This window comes from Camelus dromedarius, chromosome 1 (genome assembly GCF_036321535.1).
Source record: "Camelus dromedarius isolate mCamDro1 chromosome 1, mCamDro1.pat, whole genome shotgun sequence".
NCBI classification, from domain to species: Eukaryota; Metazoa; Chordata; class Mammalia; order Artiodactyla; family Camelidae; genus Camelus; species Camelus dromedarius.
The window spans coordinates 92,832,468-92,853,881 of NC_087436.1; the positions used below are offsets into that span (position 1 = coordinate 92,832,468).

General features: G+C 35.4%; 1 protein-coding gene across 2 annotated transcripts in view; it reads right to left on the reverse strand.

The window, feature by feature from the left end:
- Positions 1-18,651, reverse strand: part of SLC30A9 (solute carrier family 30 member 9) — a 61,630-nt gene extending 42,979 nt beyond the window's left edge. Inside the window, exons 1-3 of one of the 2 annotated variants that reach the window (XM_031435306.2) lie at positions 18,422-18,651; positions 8,781-8,933; positions 365-427 (exon numbers count right to left, since the gene is read on the reverse strand). In XM_031435306.2, the coding sequence (XP_031291166.2) occupies positions 365-427; positions 8,781-8,933; positions 18,422-18,533 (328 nt within the window). In that variant the 5' untranslated portion in view covers positions 18,534-18,651. Of the gene's footprint in view, positions 1-364; positions 428-8,780; positions 8,934-9,339; positions 9,457-18,421 lie in introns of those variants that run through there. The other variant, XM_064487109.1, reaches the window with a different exon arrangement.
- Positions 18,652-21,414: the final 2,763 nt, after the last annotated feature.

Below are 21,414 nucleotides of genomic sequence, written 5' to 3' on the forward strand. Positions count from 1 at the left end.
GAAAAGGAAATCAGACAAGAATGTCCAAACTCTACCTGAATTTGAACAAGCTATAGGTGTTGGCCTCTTGTTCTTTAATCGTATTACTCTTCTAAAAATGACAAAGCAATTGATGATTTTATTTGCCATTACTCCTTTGGGCTTTTGAAAACACAATTACCACAGAATTTATGACCAAAATATAAAGTAAACTTCAGCAGAAAATTAGCTTATAAATAAAATAAATCCTTATGGTCAATATATTTAAAGAAAAGTAAAAATGAATATACACTCAGAATAATGTAACTGTAAAGGGCTCTAAATAAACTAATTTTATATATTTAATTCAAAATATTATAATAAAAATAGAATAGAATATATTTACCTCTTACTTGGAGAGGTTCCTGCTTAATAAGTGGAGCTTTCAGTTCTGCACCAATATTTTCTGCTGTAAAGTTTATTTTTAAAAAGTTATATTAAACAGTTGCATTCATACAAACCATACATTTAATTAATATTATCTAATAATCTGATAATGTATAAAAAAGGTAACATACCAAGGACCATGTTAGATTTATCCAAGGAATGAAAGTGTAGTTAAATATTAGAAAAGCTATTAATTCCCCTCAATAATAGATTAAAGGAGAAAAACTAGAATCATTTCAGAAGCTAAGCAAAAAGCATTTAATAAAATTCAACACCCATCCAAGTGTCAAACCTTGGATATGTAATACCATGAAATCTGACAGATTTGATTACCTGATTTAGACTTCTGCCACCTGATGGTCTTCAGTTTACCATCCTTTTTTTCTTTGTTTTTATTTTCATTTTGCCTTTCTTGCCAACTGTTAGATTGATAGTTTTCTGTATCCTCCTCCCACCCCACCCTCATGCTAATTTTGAATTTACAAGATTATATTTCTATTGTTTTAATGATTCCACTTAGAAATTTAACATAACATACTTTCCTTGGTAAATCATTCTAACCATCTGTTAAGTTATTCACCATCTCTTCCTTCCTCTGACAAGAAAAAAACCTTTAACCACGGAAAACTTCCATCTTACTACTCATGATTAAAATTTTAGCATTTAATATAAAAAGTTTATTATTTTATTATCAGTAATTAGCTTTACCAGTACATTTTACCCATTTCTTGCTCTTCATTGTCTCTTTTATACCCTAGCCCTTCTTTCCCTCTGGGTTTACTCTGCATCTTATAGAAATATAGATTTGGTTTTGTTTATTTTTTAATGAAGGTAGGTTAGTAGTAAATGATAGTCTTCTTTACATATGTGAAATGTCTTTATTTTGCCTTTCCTCAAGAATGATTATTTAGACCAGTATAAAATGCTAGGGTAACATTTACTTTTCCTCTTGCCCATTCATGAATGTTACTCTAAATCACTCCTCCCTTAACTTCCACATATTGCTGCAGATAAGAAGTCTACTTCAAAAGAGCAACAAAACAGAAGTCTGACTTTTCTCTCTGAAAGCTCTTAAGTTGGGTTATTTCTTGTTTTGGTTTTGAAATCTGTATATTTCTTTTCATTCATCCTGTTTAGTACTCAAAGTACACTTTTGACCTGAAAATTTTTTTCTCAAATTCTGAAAAATCTTCATCTATTATCTCTTTATATATTTCTCCACCAGTTCTCTATTCTCTCTCTGAAATGCCTATTAAATAGGATAGAGCTTCATGCATTTTAAAAGCTTTTTCAGTTTTTCGGAAAATCTTGCTTTTCCTGTGCACATTCAGGGTAAATTTCAATTTACTAATTCTCTACTTGACTACGGCTATTTAATCTATTAAATTCTTATTTTAGTGACTACAGTTTCATTACTAAGATCTCTAGCTGGCTCTTTTCCAGATATATTTGTTCTGCTTTTATTTCTGCCAGTTTGTGTTTCAAAATACGAGTACTTCATTTATTCTTTTAAGGATTTTAAACTTATTCAAAGCTGTTATTTTAATATCATTTGGAGTTAATTCACATTTGATTGTTGATTTTGTTGGCTTTCTTAGCATTAGGATTCTTTGTGCATTTTTTATTGAGATATAATTGACATACAATGTTCTGTAAGTTTAAAGTGAGTAACATGTTGATTTGATACATATATGTATAGCAATATGATCCTTCATGTACTTTTAAATTTTAGAATTTGCAATTTTATTCTGAATAGGACATACCCTTTCACTCTCCTCCTCATACTCCAGTGCTCAGATACAATCTGACCCTTCTGTCCTGAACCAGATACACACTGCCAATTCAAAATTCCTACCCCTCAGTCCAGTCTCCAAGCCAGCAAACAGCAGGTTTCAGTTCCTGTTTGTCCTCTTGCCTCCCTACCCTACATCGTACTACAGGACAGAGCTTCAGGTAAGAAACGAAAGAGGCTAGTTTCAGTCTCCTGTAGAAGGGTGCGTGCTAAGTTCACGCAGTGAGTCTGACTCCAATACCAGACTGTGCATGGAGCACTTGCAGATCCATTACCAGAAATGAGCCAAACTCCTGCCTGCCAGTGCCTGCTTACACCCAGAGCCTGGAAACTTCTGTTCTACTTCTTGAACATAGCATAGGATATCATTTTTTGAGTCCAATTGCTTCTTCAGATTTCTCTTTCTATATTTTGTCTGTCACTCCAGTAAGTAAAGAGAATGAGTACCTCAGAGCATCTATTTAATGATGTTATTGCTATTTTTTGACATTTTTTTATTGATTTATAATCATTTTACAATGTTGTGTCAGATTCCAGTGTAGAGCACAATTGTTCAGTTATACATGAACATATATATATTCATTGTCACAGTTTTTCCTCTGTGAGCTACCATAAGATCTTGTATATATTTCCCTGTGCTATACAGTATAATCTTGTTTATCTATTCTACATTTTGTTACTGCTATTTTGATCAGACTTTCTGCCTATCTGATTTACCTTCCTATCATGCTTTTATGTAAAAATTAAATGCCAGCAGAATAGGCACTAACAAAGGCAAAGCTCTCTTTGAAATAAAAGCAAAAAATCTTACGTGTAATTTTCAGTGAAAGTCACTAGGGAAACTACTTAACATGGTATATTATGTTTTGTTAACTAAAACGTACAGAAGGCCAAAAAGGCTTTACGTTAATTATTCATCAAATCCTAAGCAGGTTATGACAGCATATTGGTAAATTAAAGAGCCTTAAAAATATTTCTCTTTAATTAGTAACTATGGCTTATAACATTTGACTGAGCACTTAAATGACTGATATTTTTGTCTCGCTACAAACAAACAAATTCTAAAGAATCTTTATGTGTAGAATCTATATATCAATTTCTTAAAATTCTGTTTTGGGGAATAGAACACAGGGCAGAGAAAAGTGAAGGGACAAGGGAGGTAGAATAATAAGCTTTCAACACTCACCTAGTGTCTGAACAACTGAAATCTACTGTCCTCCTTTCCACAGCAATCAAAGTCATTCAAACAAATCACATAAAATGAGTTCTAAAACTGGTATTTCTGGATATTCTTCTCACAACAAACTGTCTAAATGTTACTAATTATATAGTGTTAAGAATCACAAACAAGAAATGCTAGTAAATGGCTTAAACACATGTATGAATACTTAATTTACACACCATCCTCTTAATAAACTTAAGCTCTATCACTGGAGTAAAATCTTCTATGATTTCAATAAGTAACCAACATTTTATCCATGAATATCTCTAGACATTTTGTTTTAAGCACAAGCCCTGGCTATTTGCCACACATCTGCTATCATTAGTAAAATTAAAACTGATTTTACTAAAATTTAAACATCTGAATGCTCCTTAAAAACTTAAGGATTCCTTAGCAAGTCTCTGCCTCTTAATGAGCTGTTTCTGACTTTATCGTGTGATTTGAATTATTCAAAAGTCAATCTCAAACTCTTCAATATACCAATTATCTTTCAATCAAGCAATTACTTGCTGTCTATCTGATGGCTAGCAAGGTCTAATTTGGCCTAAGCAAATTCTGAAAAATTGAACCTGAAATAAAACCATCAATAAACAATGTGGTACTAATGTAATAAAATAAACTAGCATTTTAACTTCAGTCAGCAGAGAAAAAAGAAACCTAGTCATGGATTTCAATTTCAAGCATTTTGTATAGTGGAACCAACATTAAATATTTTTGCCTGAGTCAATGTTTACATCAGAAGAGCATTATAACATGTTTTACCTTTAATTATATTATTTCATCACCTGTTTCTTCTTTCATTTCAATATTCTAATAAATATGCTTATTTCTGGAACTTAGGGACTCATTACACTCTCCACCCCTTCATCCTCTAATATCAAACTCTCAATCAGTATTTACCCTAGCAGTTCTCCATCACAAGGAAAAAACAAGAAATTGGCTAAAACTGTACAATAAGCCTAAAAAGAGGATGGGGCTCAGGGAAAAGGATGAAAAACAGGCATCATAAACATAGACACAGGTTTCTCAAGGAATCTATAAAATCTTCCCTTGTGAAGGACATCCAACTAAAGGAAAGACAGTCTTGGAATGTTTATTATTCTTCAAACATCCCCCTCTCCTAACACCATATTCTTTGTTTTTTTCCTACCTCTCCAGGCTGCTGCTCTTCAAGTGTTCTTTGCAAGCTCTTCTTCTTCCACCTGCCCCCTCCTCACTGGGGATTTTGTACTAGAAGATCTTATCTCCCCAGTCTAAACTCTCTCCCTATACTGTCTCAAACACACTCATGGCTTCAGTTATCACCTGGGTATAGCTAATAATTCCTAAATCTCTATCCCCAGGTCAGAACTCTATGTATTCATTCATTTACAAAATGTATTAAACTCCTACTATGTGCAAACAGTTGCTCTAGGCATTGAAGTTCCTGCTATCATGAGGCCTGGAAACAAGTGGGAAAACACAAATAAAACATATACTGAAAATATCAGTCAGTAATAAGCGCTATCTACACAGAGAATTAAAATTAGTGTAAGATTAAAGACTAACTGGGTGTGCAGAGCTGACGTTTCATTTAAGATGTAAAGGATCGAAAGGGATCAGCCACATGAAGAAGGGTATCTTGGAAAGAGAAAGCAACTAGAGCAAACACCCTATAACAATAACAAGTTTGGTATTCTCTAAGAAGCAAAAGGAGACTGGTTAAGAAAGAAAGAGAGAGTGGAAGCAAGGAGCCCAGGGAGTAGGTTACTGCAGCAATCCAGCCAAGAGGTGACGATGTCTCACAGTAGAAAAGCAGTACACCCAACTGCTGCCTAGTCATTGTCAAGATGCCCCAGAGGCACCTACAATTCAGATGTCCAAAACTGAATCCTCACCTTCTCATTAAGATACACGCCAACTTTGCTATTCCTAATTTTAGCAGTCAACGAAATCACCTACACAATCACCTAATCCAGTAACCATGCACTGTCCTTTACTTGACCCTCTTTCAGTCCCCCAAATTCAATCATCAAGTCTTAATTATTCATCTCCTAAATCTTAAGTTCATCTACTTCCCTTAAAAAAATTCACTGCCATTAACTAGTCTAGAGTCTCATTTGTATTACTGCTTTCAGTCTTCCTCCCTTGCAATCTGTTTTCCAGTCTGCATCTAGTTATCTTTCTAAAATCTTAAATCTGATTAAGTACTTCTTCTACTTAAAATACTCCAATAGATTCTCAGTACCTACAAAACAGTCCAAACTCCTCAGCAAAACCCTAATCTAATTACTGTTTACTTCTTGAGTTTCACCCCTTGTACTTTCAAACCTACCAACTCCCCCACCACCACCAGGTCCTCTACTCACTAGTCTAGGCACATCATATTACTTGCAATGTTACCTTCCCTCTCCACCATTCAACACTCCAATATCTACTTTCTTTCCAGGTCACTAATTAGATCCCATTTCCTTATGGAAACTTTTCTTAACCACTCAAAACTCAGTTAGGTGCCTCTCCAGCATACAGTTATTTTTTCCATCACAGTACTTACTATATAGTATTATATTTGTTTGCTTAATTTTCTGTTTTAGTAATAAAGAGAATATAAACTCAGAGAGTCATTCTCATTTGCTGCCATGTAAAAAGTGCTCAATAAATACTTCTTGAATAAATTAATGAATAAATAAAGGACTTCTTTTCAATGTTGCACACCGGACTAGATATCTTGAAAAAAAATTATTTTTCAAAAGCACTGCTAAGCTAGCAAAATGATCTTAAGAGGGCAAAAATGAAGCTAAAGTAGGACCTCTACAGAATAAGAGAGCACACCAAAGCCAGCTTTTTTCCTGATGACTTCTGTTAACGCTTACATTCTTTGAGCTCCTATTTCCACAGCTGTAAGGAGCATGGGAGAACAAAGAATAAAACTAGGTTCTCCTAAAGATGTAGAGTTTAACAGGAGATACTCAGAAAAAAAAAGCTAGATGCATGGCATAACTGTGACCCAGAAAAAACACACACAGAAGGGAGCAGTAAGGAAGCAAGCCTGCCCTTACTCTGGTGTTAGGTAGTAGAGAAGAAAAAAACTCCCCTGAAAATCCTAGCTGCCATAAGGTAGCTCACACAAGTTTGTAGTCTGAATTCATGCTACAAACATGGTCTGAAAAAATCTTAAGCTGACAATTTAATTTAATGTGGTGCCAAGTTGTGCCCCTAGCAGCTAACAGAGGCAAGTGCAAACTCTATGCAGGAATGTATCTCAATCCAGAGGATATCAAATTCTTCCAAGATATAAAACTACATGGAAAATAAACAACTCTCAGTTTAAAAACAGATACGGTGTCATGAAAGAGAGCAAGAAACAGGAAAAAGACAATACAGTAAGAACTGAAAGATTTCAGATAAAAGGATTTTCAGTCACAGAATATAAAATAGCTATGTTTAATATGCCTAATGAAAGAGAAGTCTGAAATATAAGCAAGAAACAAGGGACTAAGCAAGGTGAAAAATACACAATTTCTAGAAATTAAAAATATACTCATTGAAATTAAAAACCCAGCATTATGTACTAACCAGCAGATTGGAGGTAACTAAAGAGGGAATTAGTGAACTAAGTAGACCTAAGGAAATAATCCAGGATCCAGGCCAGAAAGATAAAGAAGTACAAAGTATAACAGAGAAGTTTAGAGACATGGAAAATAAAGCAAGAAGATCTCGAAAGGGAGATGAAAGAGAAATGAGAGGTGGTAATACATACTTGAAGGGATGACAGAGAATTGCAGAATTCCAGAATTGTAGAAAAATAACAATCCTCAGATCCAGGAAGCCCAACAAATCTCAAGCAGGATAAATATAAAGAAATATACATCTAGTCACATCATAGTGAAAATGCAGTTTACACCGAAGAAAAAGACTTTCAACATAAAGCTAACCAAATTTAAAAAGCAGTCAAACAGAAAAGACATGAAAACAAAGCCATGCTATCTGACCTCGCAACAGCAACAATGGAAACCAGAAGACAATGGATTAAGACATTAAATGTTCCTTTACCATAAAAGATCCTCACCTAAAGGAATTCCTATAGGATGTATATCAGGTAGAATGAGCAGAGAAATAAAAAAAAAAAAATCACCAAAGATTTTAGATAAATTTGAACAACAAAGTGCATTTTATAGAAGGGAAAGAGAGAATAGACACAAAATACTAGCCAACAAATAAGTAAGTTGGGAGGGGATGACCAGAGTTAAAGCATTCTAAGTTCTTTGTATTTTTCAGAAGCAAAGTAAACATTTCAATTACCTTTAGACTTTAGAACAAACATAAAGTATATTAATCCCAAGCAAGGGTGTATACGTGTGTGTGTATAAGGGAGAGGGGATAATAGAATGAGAAAAAGAATTTTTAGAAGGCAAATAAAGAATTAAGGGGGAAAAAAAACAGCACAAGAAAGCACATGATAAAATGGAAAAAATATGTCCAAACATATCAATGATTACAGTAAATGTAAACAGATTAAACTTTCAGTTGAAAAACAAAAATTATTAAATTAGGCCAAAAAAAGGTTAAAGTCAAAGGATAGGAAAAATTATACCAGGCAAATACTAATGAAATCTAGTGGAGACGTCCCTTAAAAAAAAAAAAAAGCTGTTATATAACAATAAAAGGTGTAATTCATGAGTGTTATGTAGCAATTCTAAATGTGTTATGCACCCAGTAACATAGCCTCAAAATATACAAAGCAAAATTTTAGGGACAACTATCAGGAAAGAATACCAAATCTACCATCAGAAATCATGGCTTAAATTCCTACTCTAGAAAAGAAGGAAGGTTCAAAATCAATGAGCAAAATAGCTAACAGATAGTTAAAAAATGATTAACAAAGTAAATACAAAGGAGGCAGAAAGGAGAATACAATTAAGGTAAGAGTAGAAATTAATGAAAAAGGAAACAAACATACAATATAAAGATTCCGCAGGTTAAAAAAAAGTATTAGTTGGAAAATAATAAAATGGACAAAGCTCAGGCAAGGTTAATCAAGAAAATAAGACAAACACCATTAGGAATGAAAAAAAAGGATGTAACTACATATGCTACTAAGAGTATACAGAAAGTATCTTAAACTTTGTCAATAAATCAGTTGAAGTGGATAAATCCCCAGAAAAAAATAGAACTTATCAAAACTGAGTCAAAAAGAAATAGAAAAATTAAAAGAAATTAGTTTAAAAGAAATTAAGTTGGCAGTTTAATGGCTCCTCACAAAGAAAACACTAGTCCAGATGGTTTTACATGTAAGTTCTATCAAACATTCAAGGAACAAATAATCTTGTGCAAACTATTCCTGTATACAGAAAAAAATTATTTTAAAAGATTTATACATACCTGTTTCATCAAATGACGGTACTTTCTCCATTTTGAGAGTTTGTGATCCCTGTCCTTCTTTCTGAACATTTGTAGAGTAAAACTTTACTTGATTCAGTGTACAACATGGAGTGATGTTTGAAAAGCTTCCAAATGTCACTAAATTCTGCCATTCTAAAAGAAAATTTTTAAAATTTCAAACAAACCCATAATAAATACCAATAAAACATACCTCCTTTCATTCTGCTAAATACCCAAACGTGCCATGCAAAGCCACTCTTTCCATGGGGGTGTTTCACTGACCCCCTAGGTATACATGGTCTATATTTTATAAAGGAAAAGTAAGGATAATATTCCTTTTTTTTAAACTTGTAAGTTTATTTATATGTAAACTTCTAAAATTACATAAAATCAAACAAAACATTCATATTATTCAGCTAATCTGCAAGGGCTCTGGAATACAAAAGATACTCTTTATTTTGCATGCTGTTGCAAGCTAAAAAAAATGTTGGCATAATGTACTTTTCACAATAAAAAACTGAGAGGGGGAAGGTCAGGAAGGCTTCCTACTCAAAATTACCTGTGTCTTCCTTCTGCTAGTTGAAGATTCATTCCTCTTTCATTTCACAGTCAATAAGGAATTATATTAATCAGTCATTCAGATTTTCACTGATTTTTAAAAATCAGATAATTAGATCAACATTTGGTGAGATTCCTCAGTATATGAGAAATCTAATTGAGGGAAGAATAGAAGACTAATTACAAAGCACTTCAGCTGCTGCATCTGGGTTGACTGTGGGCTTTGGAGGGCTGAAATACAGAAGAAAGATAGATTCCACACTTGCATCAAAGTGGTAGAAAAGTATATCTCTGTCTCTACTCTCATGTGATCTTCTCTTTTATTTTTTCTGAGTATTTAAAACTCAAAAACCTTGTCCAGATATAATTTATGTATCTTCTAAAGTTTTAGGTGATATAATGAAATTATATAATTTGAGATAGTCCAGTTTCTCTGAGTGGAGGGTTAAGGATTTAAGAGTTGAAACTTCTCTAACTGCTTAATAATGATCTTCCCAAAATGTTAATTCATGTATGTGCATGTGCAGATTGTCTTCTGAAATCAAGAAAAGTAAACCTTTTCTTAACGGATCAGAGAATTTATTAGGAACGTAAATTATTCTGAACACTGAAGATAATTTGAAAAGCATGAGAGACATAAGGCAGCATAAGTATTCACTCAAGTTTCAAGCTTGGAACTTGTTTTCTTGAAAAACTTCCTGATGTCAACTTACTCTTTCATTTATTTGGCAATACCTGTTGAAGGCCAGGATGTTTTTGGTCATTTGCTTCTATTCTTTAAAGGCTGAGTAAAGTAAATATAACAATGTTATCTTCTTTCACATTAAAATATGTAAACTACCAGGAAAATTAATTAGTGAAGCAAGGGCTAAAGTAAATTTTTCTAAGAAACCAATCTTCTTCACCACGGCCACTTGTGTTTTGACTTATTCAAAATAACTTTTGTGATTATTTACCAATGAAGACAATATGCCAACATTCTTTTTCACCCACTGATGAAACGCTTTTATAGATTGTGCTAGGATGTTTAAAGAGGGATTACTAGAAACTAAAAATCCTTCCTCAGAAGACAATGTTCCTGTGACTTGATCCTGGAGTTTTTTCAAGGTTCTCCTTAATTTTTAAAACATTTTATTACAGAAAATTTCAAACATATGCAAAGGTAGGAAAAATAGTACAATAAACACACATTTTCACTGCCTACCTTCAACAATTATCTATCATGGCAAACTCTGTTTCATCTTTATCTGCACCAGTATCTCCTTACCTCCATATTAATTTGATGCAAATCTCAGACATAAAATAATTCCATTCATAAATATTTCAGTATACATTGAGAGAACTTTTAAAAAGATAACTATACCACCATCACAAGTAAAAAAAGAAATCCTTAATATCCTCAAATATCCTCTTTCCAATTTCCAGTATTAGAAGTGTTATAATTTTTGTGTGTGTGAACAGATCCTATTTCAGTCCACATACTGTGACTGGTTGAGATGTCTTTTAAGTCTCTGTTCTACAGGATATCTCTTTTTAGAACAATTTTTATATTGAAGAAACCAGCTTTGTCCTAAACTTTTGTCCTGGTAGTTTTCTAGTCTGAATTTTGCTAATTTAATTCCTATGGCATTGTTTAATTTGTACTTCTATGTGTTCTTAAATCCATGGATGTAAACACTTTATCCAAATCCAGGCTCCTTTTTACTAGGACAACACTACTTGATAGGTAGTTATGAGTTCTTTCACCAGGAGCCACATAATATTTGGTTGTCTGTGTCATAGTGTCTACTATATTTTTCTATGCCTGGAATTAGTTATTCATTAGGTGGGTATAAAATGGTGATATTTCAGTTTTATCACTTCAGTTATTAGTCAGAATACCTCTACAAAGAGAAAATTCCCTTCATTAATTTGGTTACTCAGCAGTACAGTTCAAATAGAAGAGTGAGGCTAAATGCTTCTTTCCCTCTACCAGTTCTCAAAATAATGAGTACCACCCTGCAACAGTGACACAATAATTTGCCATGTGTAAGTATCATTATGACTTCATAGATTTAAACATTATTTGATATATATCAATACATTTTAGTCATTACTCTGATTAATTCTCAAACTGTCCATCCCATTTTTGGCCAGTAGTAGTCTCTTCAAGTTGGCTTCTATGTCCTTTTGACTCTATCGTAATACTCCCATAGATTCCTTGCTACCTGTTTTAAAAAGTAATTAACTTTTTTTTATTGAGTTATAGTCAATTTACAATGTTGTGTTAATTTCCAGTGTAGAGCACAATTTTTCAGTTATATATGAAGATATATATATTCATCATTGCATTCTTTTTCACCATGAGCTACCACAAGATCTTGTATATATTTCTCTGTACTATACAATATAATCTTGTTTATCTATTCTATATATACCTGTCAGTATCTACAAATTTCGAACTCCTAGTCTGTCCCTTCCCACCCTCCCCTGCCCCAGTAACCATAAGTTTATATTCTACGTCTATGAGTCTGTTTCTGTTTTGTATTTGTTCATTTGTCTTTTTCTTCCTTTCCTTCTTTTTTTTTTTTTCCCAGATTCCACACATGAGCAATCTCATATGGTATTTTTCTTTCTCTTTCTGGCTTACTTCACTTAGAATGACATTCTCCAGGGACATCCATGATGCTGCAAATGGCATTATGTTGTCGTTTTTATGGCTGTATAGTATTCCACTGTATAAATATACCACATTGTCTTTATCCAGTCATCTGTCAATGGACATTTAGGCTGTTTCCATGTCTTGGCTATTGTAAATAGTGCTGCTATGAACATTGGGGTGCAGGTGTGAAAAGTAATTACTTCCAACTTCAGTAGAATTTCAGGTATCTGCAACTTTAAATGTACACATCTGGCATAAATACAAGACTGAAAAATGAGGTAGGGGGCCACAGCTCAATGGAAGAGCATGTGCTTAGCATGCACAAGGTCCTGGGTTCAATCCCCAGTACCTCCATTAACTAACTATATAAATAATTTTGAAAGTTTTTTAAAAAGAAGAAAATTGCACAGAACTTGCAGAATGTTACTATCTTTAACATTTTATATTCTAAAAAATATACAGGACTACACTTGGTTCAATAAAACAAATATAATACTTAATACACAGCAGTAGAAAATCATTTGTTGAATAAATTACTGAATTTGTTAATTAATTCTAGGAGGCAAAGAGATAGTAGAAAATATTACCCACCATTCATAACCTTTCTTCAAGGTGACTTCTAAAACAAGCTATGCTATGGTAGATTAGTCCCAAGTTTGGTGCTCACTGTTCTATGGGCCTGGACAAAGACTTTTTTTAAAAATTTTTTTATTGAAGTATAGTTGATTTACAATGTTGTGTTAGTTTCATGTGCACAACAAAGAGATTCAAATATATATATACACACATGTTCTTTTTCAGATTCTTTTCCAATTTAGGTTATTGAATATAGTTCCCTATGCTACACTGTAGGTCCCTGTTGTTTTATCTATTTTATATATAGTAGTCTGTATACGTTAATCCCAAACTCCTAATTTATCCTTCCCCCCTGCTTTCCCCTTTGGTAACTGTAAGTTTGCTTTCTATAGAAAAGTACCTTCTCAAACAATTCTTTTTCTCCCATGCAAACTGACAATTCTGTCTACCATGTACATTGCTTCTGTAATAACAATAACTAAAATCAAACAAAAAGATTTCTTGCAGTTTGGTATGTTTTACTTCAGGCTAATTTCAGGACCAGAGTCAAATTTGTACCTAAATCTTGCAGAGATCAGTCTCTTTACTTAAGAGACTATTTCTGCAGTTTTTTCCCAAAATTACTAAAGCACTGACATATTAAAAACTAAATCAATGTTACGTTTATTTTTAAGAGACTACTAAGTGTGAATTTAAAATACACAATAGTAAGCAGAGTAGCACAGCAGAAACTTGCTGGACCAAAAATAATAATAATATAGAATGCAAAAACTGTTCTTCATGGTATTATCATAGCAGAAACTAGAAACAGCTTAAATGTTCCCTAATAGAATGATTAAGTTATGAGAGCTCCCTATATTTTCATTAAAAACTTTAAATAACATGGAAAAACATTCATGTTATCATGTTGCATAAAAAAAAGGAGACAAAATAATACAGTATGATATCAACTATTAAAAATGTAACTGGTGAAATATCTGGATTACACATAGTTTTTAACTCTATACCTTATACGTTTCTGTATTTTTCCCCAAAATGCCTAAAATTAAAAATTAATAATATATTCATTGAATATTATTACAACTAATGTAATAGACACCGGCTGTCTCTAGTTTACTTTTATGCTTTCAATTAGCCAAAAATGCAGGAAAATCCCTTTTCTGCCTAATCATCCTGGCAAGCATAAATGTGACCTAGACCAGGTAGCTTAACCTTCAGGACTACTGCTGATGTGATTTTTCACCAAAACAGAGCAAGCAATAGGGAATCCTTTTTTTTTTTTTCTGAGTATACAAAGAATAGAAGATGCTGGCAACTTCCTGTGTTGCTCATGGCACACAGCTCTACTTCCTTGCTTAATTCTTGTTAATATTTGCTTAGGAATTGAAAAAAAAAAACCCAAAGCTAATATATTAATGATTTACCATTAGGACATACCATCAAAGACAAAGTGCCATTGTCCTAAACGCTCTGCCTGTATTATCACATTATAATTTATATTCCACAACATACCTCAAAGCCATCTACATCTCTTCATCTCCACTGCGAACTATCATGGTTCAACCACAGTTTTGTTTGCCTAGATAACTATAATAGCCCTCTAATGATCTCCTTACTCACACTCTCCCCTTTCCCACCCATTCTCTACATGGTATGGTTGGCACACCATTTCCAACCATCCCGCAGCCACAGCACATCTGTTTCTGCTCCTGAATACTACTAATATGGTCTGCAGGGTTTCTGTTTGTTCTGCCTGGATTGCTTTTTGCCCAAGATCTTCACCTGGCTTGTTCATTTTCACTTTTCATGCCTTGGCTTAGTCACTACCACCTCAGAAAAGCTGGAGTCCTGGGCAAGGTCCCTGCTGGCTATGTCCTAGCCCATTACTCTGCTTATTTCTTTTACATCATTTAGACAAGTTTTCTCATTCCTCATTTCCAAAAAAAGGTGGAAATGGTGTCTGTCTTGTTCAGTACCACACCACCAGCAATTACAACACCTGACACCTCTTTACTGAATGATTCTCACAAAAACCCTATGAAGCACATACTGTGGTTAATCCTATCATTAACTTGAACTACACAGAATTATGCTGTCAGCCTGTCAAAATGACCTTTTATAACCGTCAATATTCCTATTAGTTATTTAAGGGGTTGGGAGGAGAGTTAAATTCCCATTCTACTTTTCTTATGGTAATACTAGCAGATTTAGAGACAGGAATAAAAAAATACACAGGTCAATTTCTATCTTTTTATTTTAAAACTAGACTTATTAATCTCATGATTAAGGCAAAAGCATGTGTGTGTTGATTTGGTATTGTAGTACTTAAAGGAGCATCCTCTCATCTCAAATCTGTGTCAAATGAGGCAAGGCATAAATACATGAAAAAACAAGTGCTCTATGCAAAGTCAAAAAAACTTTTTAACTCAATAAAAAAAATGTTAAAAAAACCTTTTTAAAATGTATATTCACTAGAGAAACTAGTATTTTTAATTATTTACAAGAATATGTTGGGAGGAGGGTATAGCTCAGCAGTAGAGTACATGCCTGGTACTGGGTTCAATTCCCAGTACTTTCGTCAAATAAAAAATAATAATAATTAATAAGTAAATAAACCTAATTACCCCCCAAATTTAAAAAGTATATGTTTATTGTAGATTATCTGGAAAAAAACACTGGTTAATTAAAAAATTTTTCAGAGAAACTGTTAACATCACAGTATATATTCTTACTGTATTTTTTCTAGTTTTACCTAGTATACATCAAGAGCATTTTTCTGTGTCACTAAATATTCTTCTAAATTGATTTTTTTAAATGGTTGCATCTATCATCAGTCCATAATAAATGTACTGTAACATATTTGTTTTCAACTCTTCATAACTGTGTATGTTATCTATTTACTACTATTAATAGTGAACTTGTACACACCCTTTAATATGTATCTATTTATTGAAAGCAAATCTCTTAAGTGGGTCTCTTAAGTAAATCTCTTGTTGGGTCAAGAGGCACGGACCTTTAAATTCTTTTTCTACAAAGAATAACTGACCTCCAAAACACTGTTCAACTACATGTCCCAATCAGTAGTAAGAGAGTTCCTGCTTTCCTGCACCCTCAATATGATGTATTACTATGAAAAACTTAGATAACATGAGTCAGGCAATGAATAGTAAATCCTCTAGCCTTATATTTCTATGCTTATCAGTAAATATGGAACATTTCTGCATTTTTTATTGGTCACTTGAACCCCTTTATGAACTCATTCACTTCCTTTGCCCATTTTTCTACTGGAATGTACACTGTTTGGTAAAACCTCTTTACAAATTAGGGACACTAACTCTATAACCGCACTACCATACAGTAGTTGTGGGGCCAACTGACGTCCTTCAAAGTCCAATGACTCCCATTCCTGGGCTCTCAGATGTCTGCCTCTGATCTCTCAGATAAAGTACATTCTTTACTGGGCATGTTTGCCCTAACAAACTAGTAGCCCCAGGTAATGCCTAATCTCATAATAGCTCAGGCTGTTTCATTTCAGCCCACCTTATCAGTCATAAACCCCACTGCCCTTCATAGACCCTAAACCTCTTACCTCACCTACAACCAATCAGAGACTTGTGCACCAGCTGATCAGGCACATTGTGACACAACCTTATAAAAGACCCCAAGAACCAGTCCTCAGTGCTCACATAGGCACCTCTTGTCTGTGTGGCCCACTGTTGTCTATGGCAGAGTACCCTAATAAACTCCTTTACTATTCTCCTTCATCTCTGGTAAATTCTTTTACCGCCTGAGACACCCTGTCACCCGCCCACTGCCGAGTTGTGTCCCACAACAGTAGTCTTTGTTTATTGCACTTGAAATGTGGGTAGTCTGAACTAAGATGTGCTGTAAGTGTAAAATGCACATTGGGCTCCAAAGACTTAGTACAAAAAGATAATGTAAAATATTTCAATAATTTTTATATTGATTATATGTTGAAATATTTGTAATATACTGGATAAAACATAAAAAATTTAATTTTATCTGTTTTTACTTTTTAAAACATGGCTATTAGATAACTCAAAATTACATATATGGTTTGCATTATATTTCTTTTGGACAGAGCTGCTCTAGAATATTGTTTTCCTTTTCACCTTTAAATGTTTTCAGCCTTAGTTTGACATATAAGCATTTCTCACTTTTAAGTATGCAAATAAAGCAACTGTTGCCCTCAAGCGTACCTTCTCTCCTTATTCTTTATAAGTTTTTCCCAGCCACACAGGAATTTTAGAAGCATAAACTAAACTTTATTTGACAAAGAAAAACATCTGTTTTTAGAATTTTTTCCCAAAAGTTCTTCAAATATTTTCTTCTTACATGCATCAACTTAATTAGTACTCTTTTTCTAAAGTTTTACCATAATTATGGTTGCTCTTTTAAAAACTGTTTCAGTATTATCGAAACTAAATTTTCACAAATAAAGTTATCTTTAAAATGGACTAAGTATTTTTAAATATGAAAATACATTTTAACTTTTTGGTAATAAACACTGCAAAGAAATTTGCAGTCATTCTGACTGATGAGATGGCCGTGAGAAAGAGCACGTAATTTTCAACGTGACAGCTACAGAGAATAAGGGATTACAAATCACACTAGTTCAACTTCTTTTTACTAACACTTAACAGCAGTTTAGACTAAATTCAACAGCCACTACACCTAATTGAAGTGTAAAATACTAAAACTGCTTTGTCAATAGAAGCAATTATGCTAGAAAGTTTAGTTGGGGATTTTGGAGTACAGTACATAACCAGATAATTCATTGTGCTGACAAGAGAACCAAGTATATTTCCAATACAGAAAAACTCAACAGTTATACTATACTTTTCCATCAGTACCAAAAAGCCCCAAAAACAGTGCTGTTAAAAGCAACACTTCTGAAATTTTAAGAGCCAGTTTTTACATTTATTGCAAAAAGATAAGAACAAATCCTAAAATAATTCACAGCACAGGCGTTACCGTTGCTCATATCACTTATTAATTGAATGACTACAACTTCCAACTTCTACTGCGAGGTCACAAACATGCTACAAGTTTTCTCAGACATAAATTTTGGGGCAATGTTTTTGTAAACACTTTACATCCCCAAGAACCTGGGGGATTAAAATTTAAAAGTTCAATGTTATTTTGGAAACTGTCAGATTTAAAATTTAAATTTGAGTCAGAAAAGAATGTTGAGAGGGATAAAAACTCTCTATAACCACTTTTTAATTTGCTGCAGCACCAAAACGCATTTTTTCACCAAAAAGATTGTTCAGTGGAACTGGGCTCATTCAATAACTGTGGGATGGTCATACTGCATTTGTAAGCATGATTTGTAAATGTTAAGTAGCATCACCCAATTTCCTCCTTAGAAAATTTAACAAAACAAGTTGGGAGCATGAGAAAAGGAGCAGGGTAACAAAATCTACTCGGCCAAAAGTGCCCTATGAAGGTGACTCGGTGAGCTCAAAAGACCCTGGAACTTTGTGGAGTCAGCAATTCCTCAATGCCTGAGGGGAAAGGGAGGTCGGCACTGCTATGTTCACGTAACGTTTTACTGACAACAAACTGGTGGGTTTCCTGTAGGCAACTAGGCATGCAAATTGCCCCAAGTTTCCGCGGAGGCCGTGCTAGGGCTGGAGGCGAGACCAAGCTCAGCGAGGCCTGGCAGGGGCCTCCGCAGGCTGGGCAGTCTGAATTGCAAAGGCGGAGGCCCGAAACAAAGGTTGTGGGGTTGGGGAAGGGCAAGCCGGCGAACAACTGCCCGAGGCGAGGGGCCCAGCACCGAGCCCGGCCTGGTTCTCCAGTCCGGCTTCCGCGGAGTCAGCGGCCGGCGCGGGACACTCACCCTGGCGGTCGCTGGAGCCGCGGGCCGCCGCCCTGCAGCGCAGACGGAGCCGGCATAGGGAGGACCAGCTACATCTGTGGGCCGCAGCGGCGGCGGCCAAGCCCGGTAACATACTGGCGGGGCAAAGGCCCCCACTCGGACACCGCCTGCTGCCTCCGCGCCGCCGCCGGCACCAACTGACTCCATAGACCGAACACTCGCGAAATTCAACGCCTGCGCCGCCGCAGGCGGCCTCAGAGAACCCGGAAATGGTAACGTCCTTTAGAGCCCGGGCCGCGCGGATAGCGGAAGTGACGTACATGCGGAACGGGAATCGCGAGTCCTCGCACCCGCGGACCCGGACCAGCTGGGGAGAGTGCGGCTGCGCGGAAAGTTTGGCGTCCGCGTAGTGTTCAGCGCTTCTGTTTTTGCGTCTTGCTTTGAGGTCTACAGGTGAATTGTTTGCTTCTTAACAGCCAGGAAAGCTTTCATAGAAATGACAGCCTTTGGGCGCTCTGCCTACTTTTCTGTTTTCTGGGCTCAGATTCTGGCCCTTGGTGTTGGAAATGGGAGGTAGGGTGGGAAGATAGGAGAATAGCTTTCTGAGACTCTCTGAGAAGCCTTCCCTAGGTAAGCCCAAGCTTAGGCTACAATGTCCTCAGTACATCGTTAACACTATCGTGTGGCCAGTACCATGAAGGCAAGTACCCAGGGAATCAGTTTTGCACTGCTAACCTCTGAACCTCACAACCCGGTGTAATATAGTAAAACATGGCTTATGCATTCATAATTTGTCTGGGTAAAAAGAAATGTGCAGACACATACATAGGAGTCAGTGTGGTCCCAGAGAGAAAGACCAGAACGACATTCAGTGGGCATTAACTGTGTTTATCTGACATGTGCCTTTAGGTCTTAGCTCATGCCTGGAAAGAGGTCTGCCTTGACCACCCTAGCTATTGTAGGGGAGAAAACTTGCCACCCCAAAATGTGTTTCTTTGGCATGAGAGTTAATTTAGGCTAATTATTTTAAGGTCCGAAAGACTCACATTTGACCTTTCCCCTAACTGCCTAGAACAATATAGATAGATGACCTATTCCAAGAAGGGGGCTTTTCAACCATATTATGAACTAGATATGTAGGTGAGAACCTAGCAAATTCTGTTAAAGTTCTTGTGTCTTCTGTTTCTGTATGGCCCACCAAAATTGGCTTTTTCAGCTCTGTCATTGCGCCCCCACCCCGAAGTTCTGAACTACTACCCTCAACATCTTCTTTGGTCTTTAACTGAAGATGGTATTTAAGGTGAAGGTTTCAACTATTTTGATGAGTTACTTACTCAGTTTTCCTTGATCTCTCCCTTGTCAACATGTTAAAATTTTGATTTTTTCCCCCTATTAATCTGCCTCATGTCAATTTAACTCTTAGACCACCAGAAAAACTTAGAAGGGCAGAGGAAGATTTCCTCCCTGATGCTCCCTAATAGGCCTCTTTATTCTCTGCTCTGTTGCCCTGTATACTTATCTTTAAAATATCTATAGATATTTGAAATAATCTATGTATTTTTTAAAAAATTTTCTGCCTCAGAATAAAAAATAAGCATCATGATGCTGAAATCTTTGTTTTGCACATTGCTGTTTCCCAGGGGTTAAAACAATGCCTCACACAAGTAAATTAACTGAATGGAATGCATGGTGGTTTGTTGCTTAACTGTTGGCAAACCCAAGTTCATGAGGCCAAAAATGTTGGCGTTTGAAGTGAAGAAAGGTTTTTTGCAGGGGCCAAGCAAGGACAACAGGTAGCTGGTGCTCAAAAAGCCCTAACTCCCCAATGGTTCTCAGAAAAAGTTTTTAATAGGCAAAATCTGGGGGAAGGGCTGCAGAGTGTGACCTTCATCTGATTGGCTGGTGGTGAGGTAACATGGTGGTGGTCCTGGAATCTTAGTCATCAGCCTTCTGGCTCCAACCAGTCAGAGTCCACTTGCTTCTGCCCAGCCTGAAGTTACCATCCTCCACCTGGGTCTGGGGAGGGGGTCTTAGTTCCTGTGGATGAATTCAGAGATGCATCATTTTGTTTGTTTATCCACTGAGGAAGAACCGGAACCCAGCTTTATTGCTGCACCATTGTTTCTTGACTGCACCTCCTTTTTTCTGTGTTCCCTCTCTTCCCTAATTAGTAACTGTTTGAAACTGCCCTTTGGAAGTCAGGGAGGGTCTAGAAGGCTCAAGCCTTTTTCCTATCAACAAGAAATGGGGACATGGACAGTCTTCACAGGGTCCTGCTCAGTTTCACTGCAAAATAACTAATTTAAGGGAAAGTAAATTAGTACGTTCCCAATTTTATGAAGATCAACACAGTCTTACACTGATTGAGAAATTACCAGATTAGTGAGGTCATGGTGATTATTGCAAGAATGGTAAGTGAATTTAACTTCCTGTGACAAATGTAGTTTAAAGCATTAGGTAGTTAAACATTAAAAAATGCTGTTCCATTAATATTTATATCTCTAGATTATTCAAAAAATCTGAATATTACTGGAAAGTTCTTAATGCTTTCCTTGTAAACAGATTTTAACAGAAATCCAACTTTGTGATATAAAATACATAAAGGCTTAACTCTAATTTTATGGTAACTATGCAACTATCCATTAACCTTTACTATATTGCCAACCTATATGGATTCTTAAAGTTAGCCCCTGGTTTCAACTATCATTTTAAACAAGACTGATCAAAATTTCATGGGGTTGCTTTTTATGCACAATAGGATTTTAGTTTTCTTTTTGCTTATGAGACAGGAAAGAAGGGGGCAGGGCACAGCCATTCAAGGAATGATGCAGCAATTAACATCAAAATGGTAAAAGATTCAACTCCCAGTAGGCCTTGAGGCTCAAGATGGTGGGAGATTTGACTTCTAGTAGACCTTGAGCTTCATTATATGCCCATTGTAATGTATTAGCATGGTGAATAATAACATGCCCACAGATGCCATGGCAGTTCCAAGGCTAAACATAAAAAGTCAA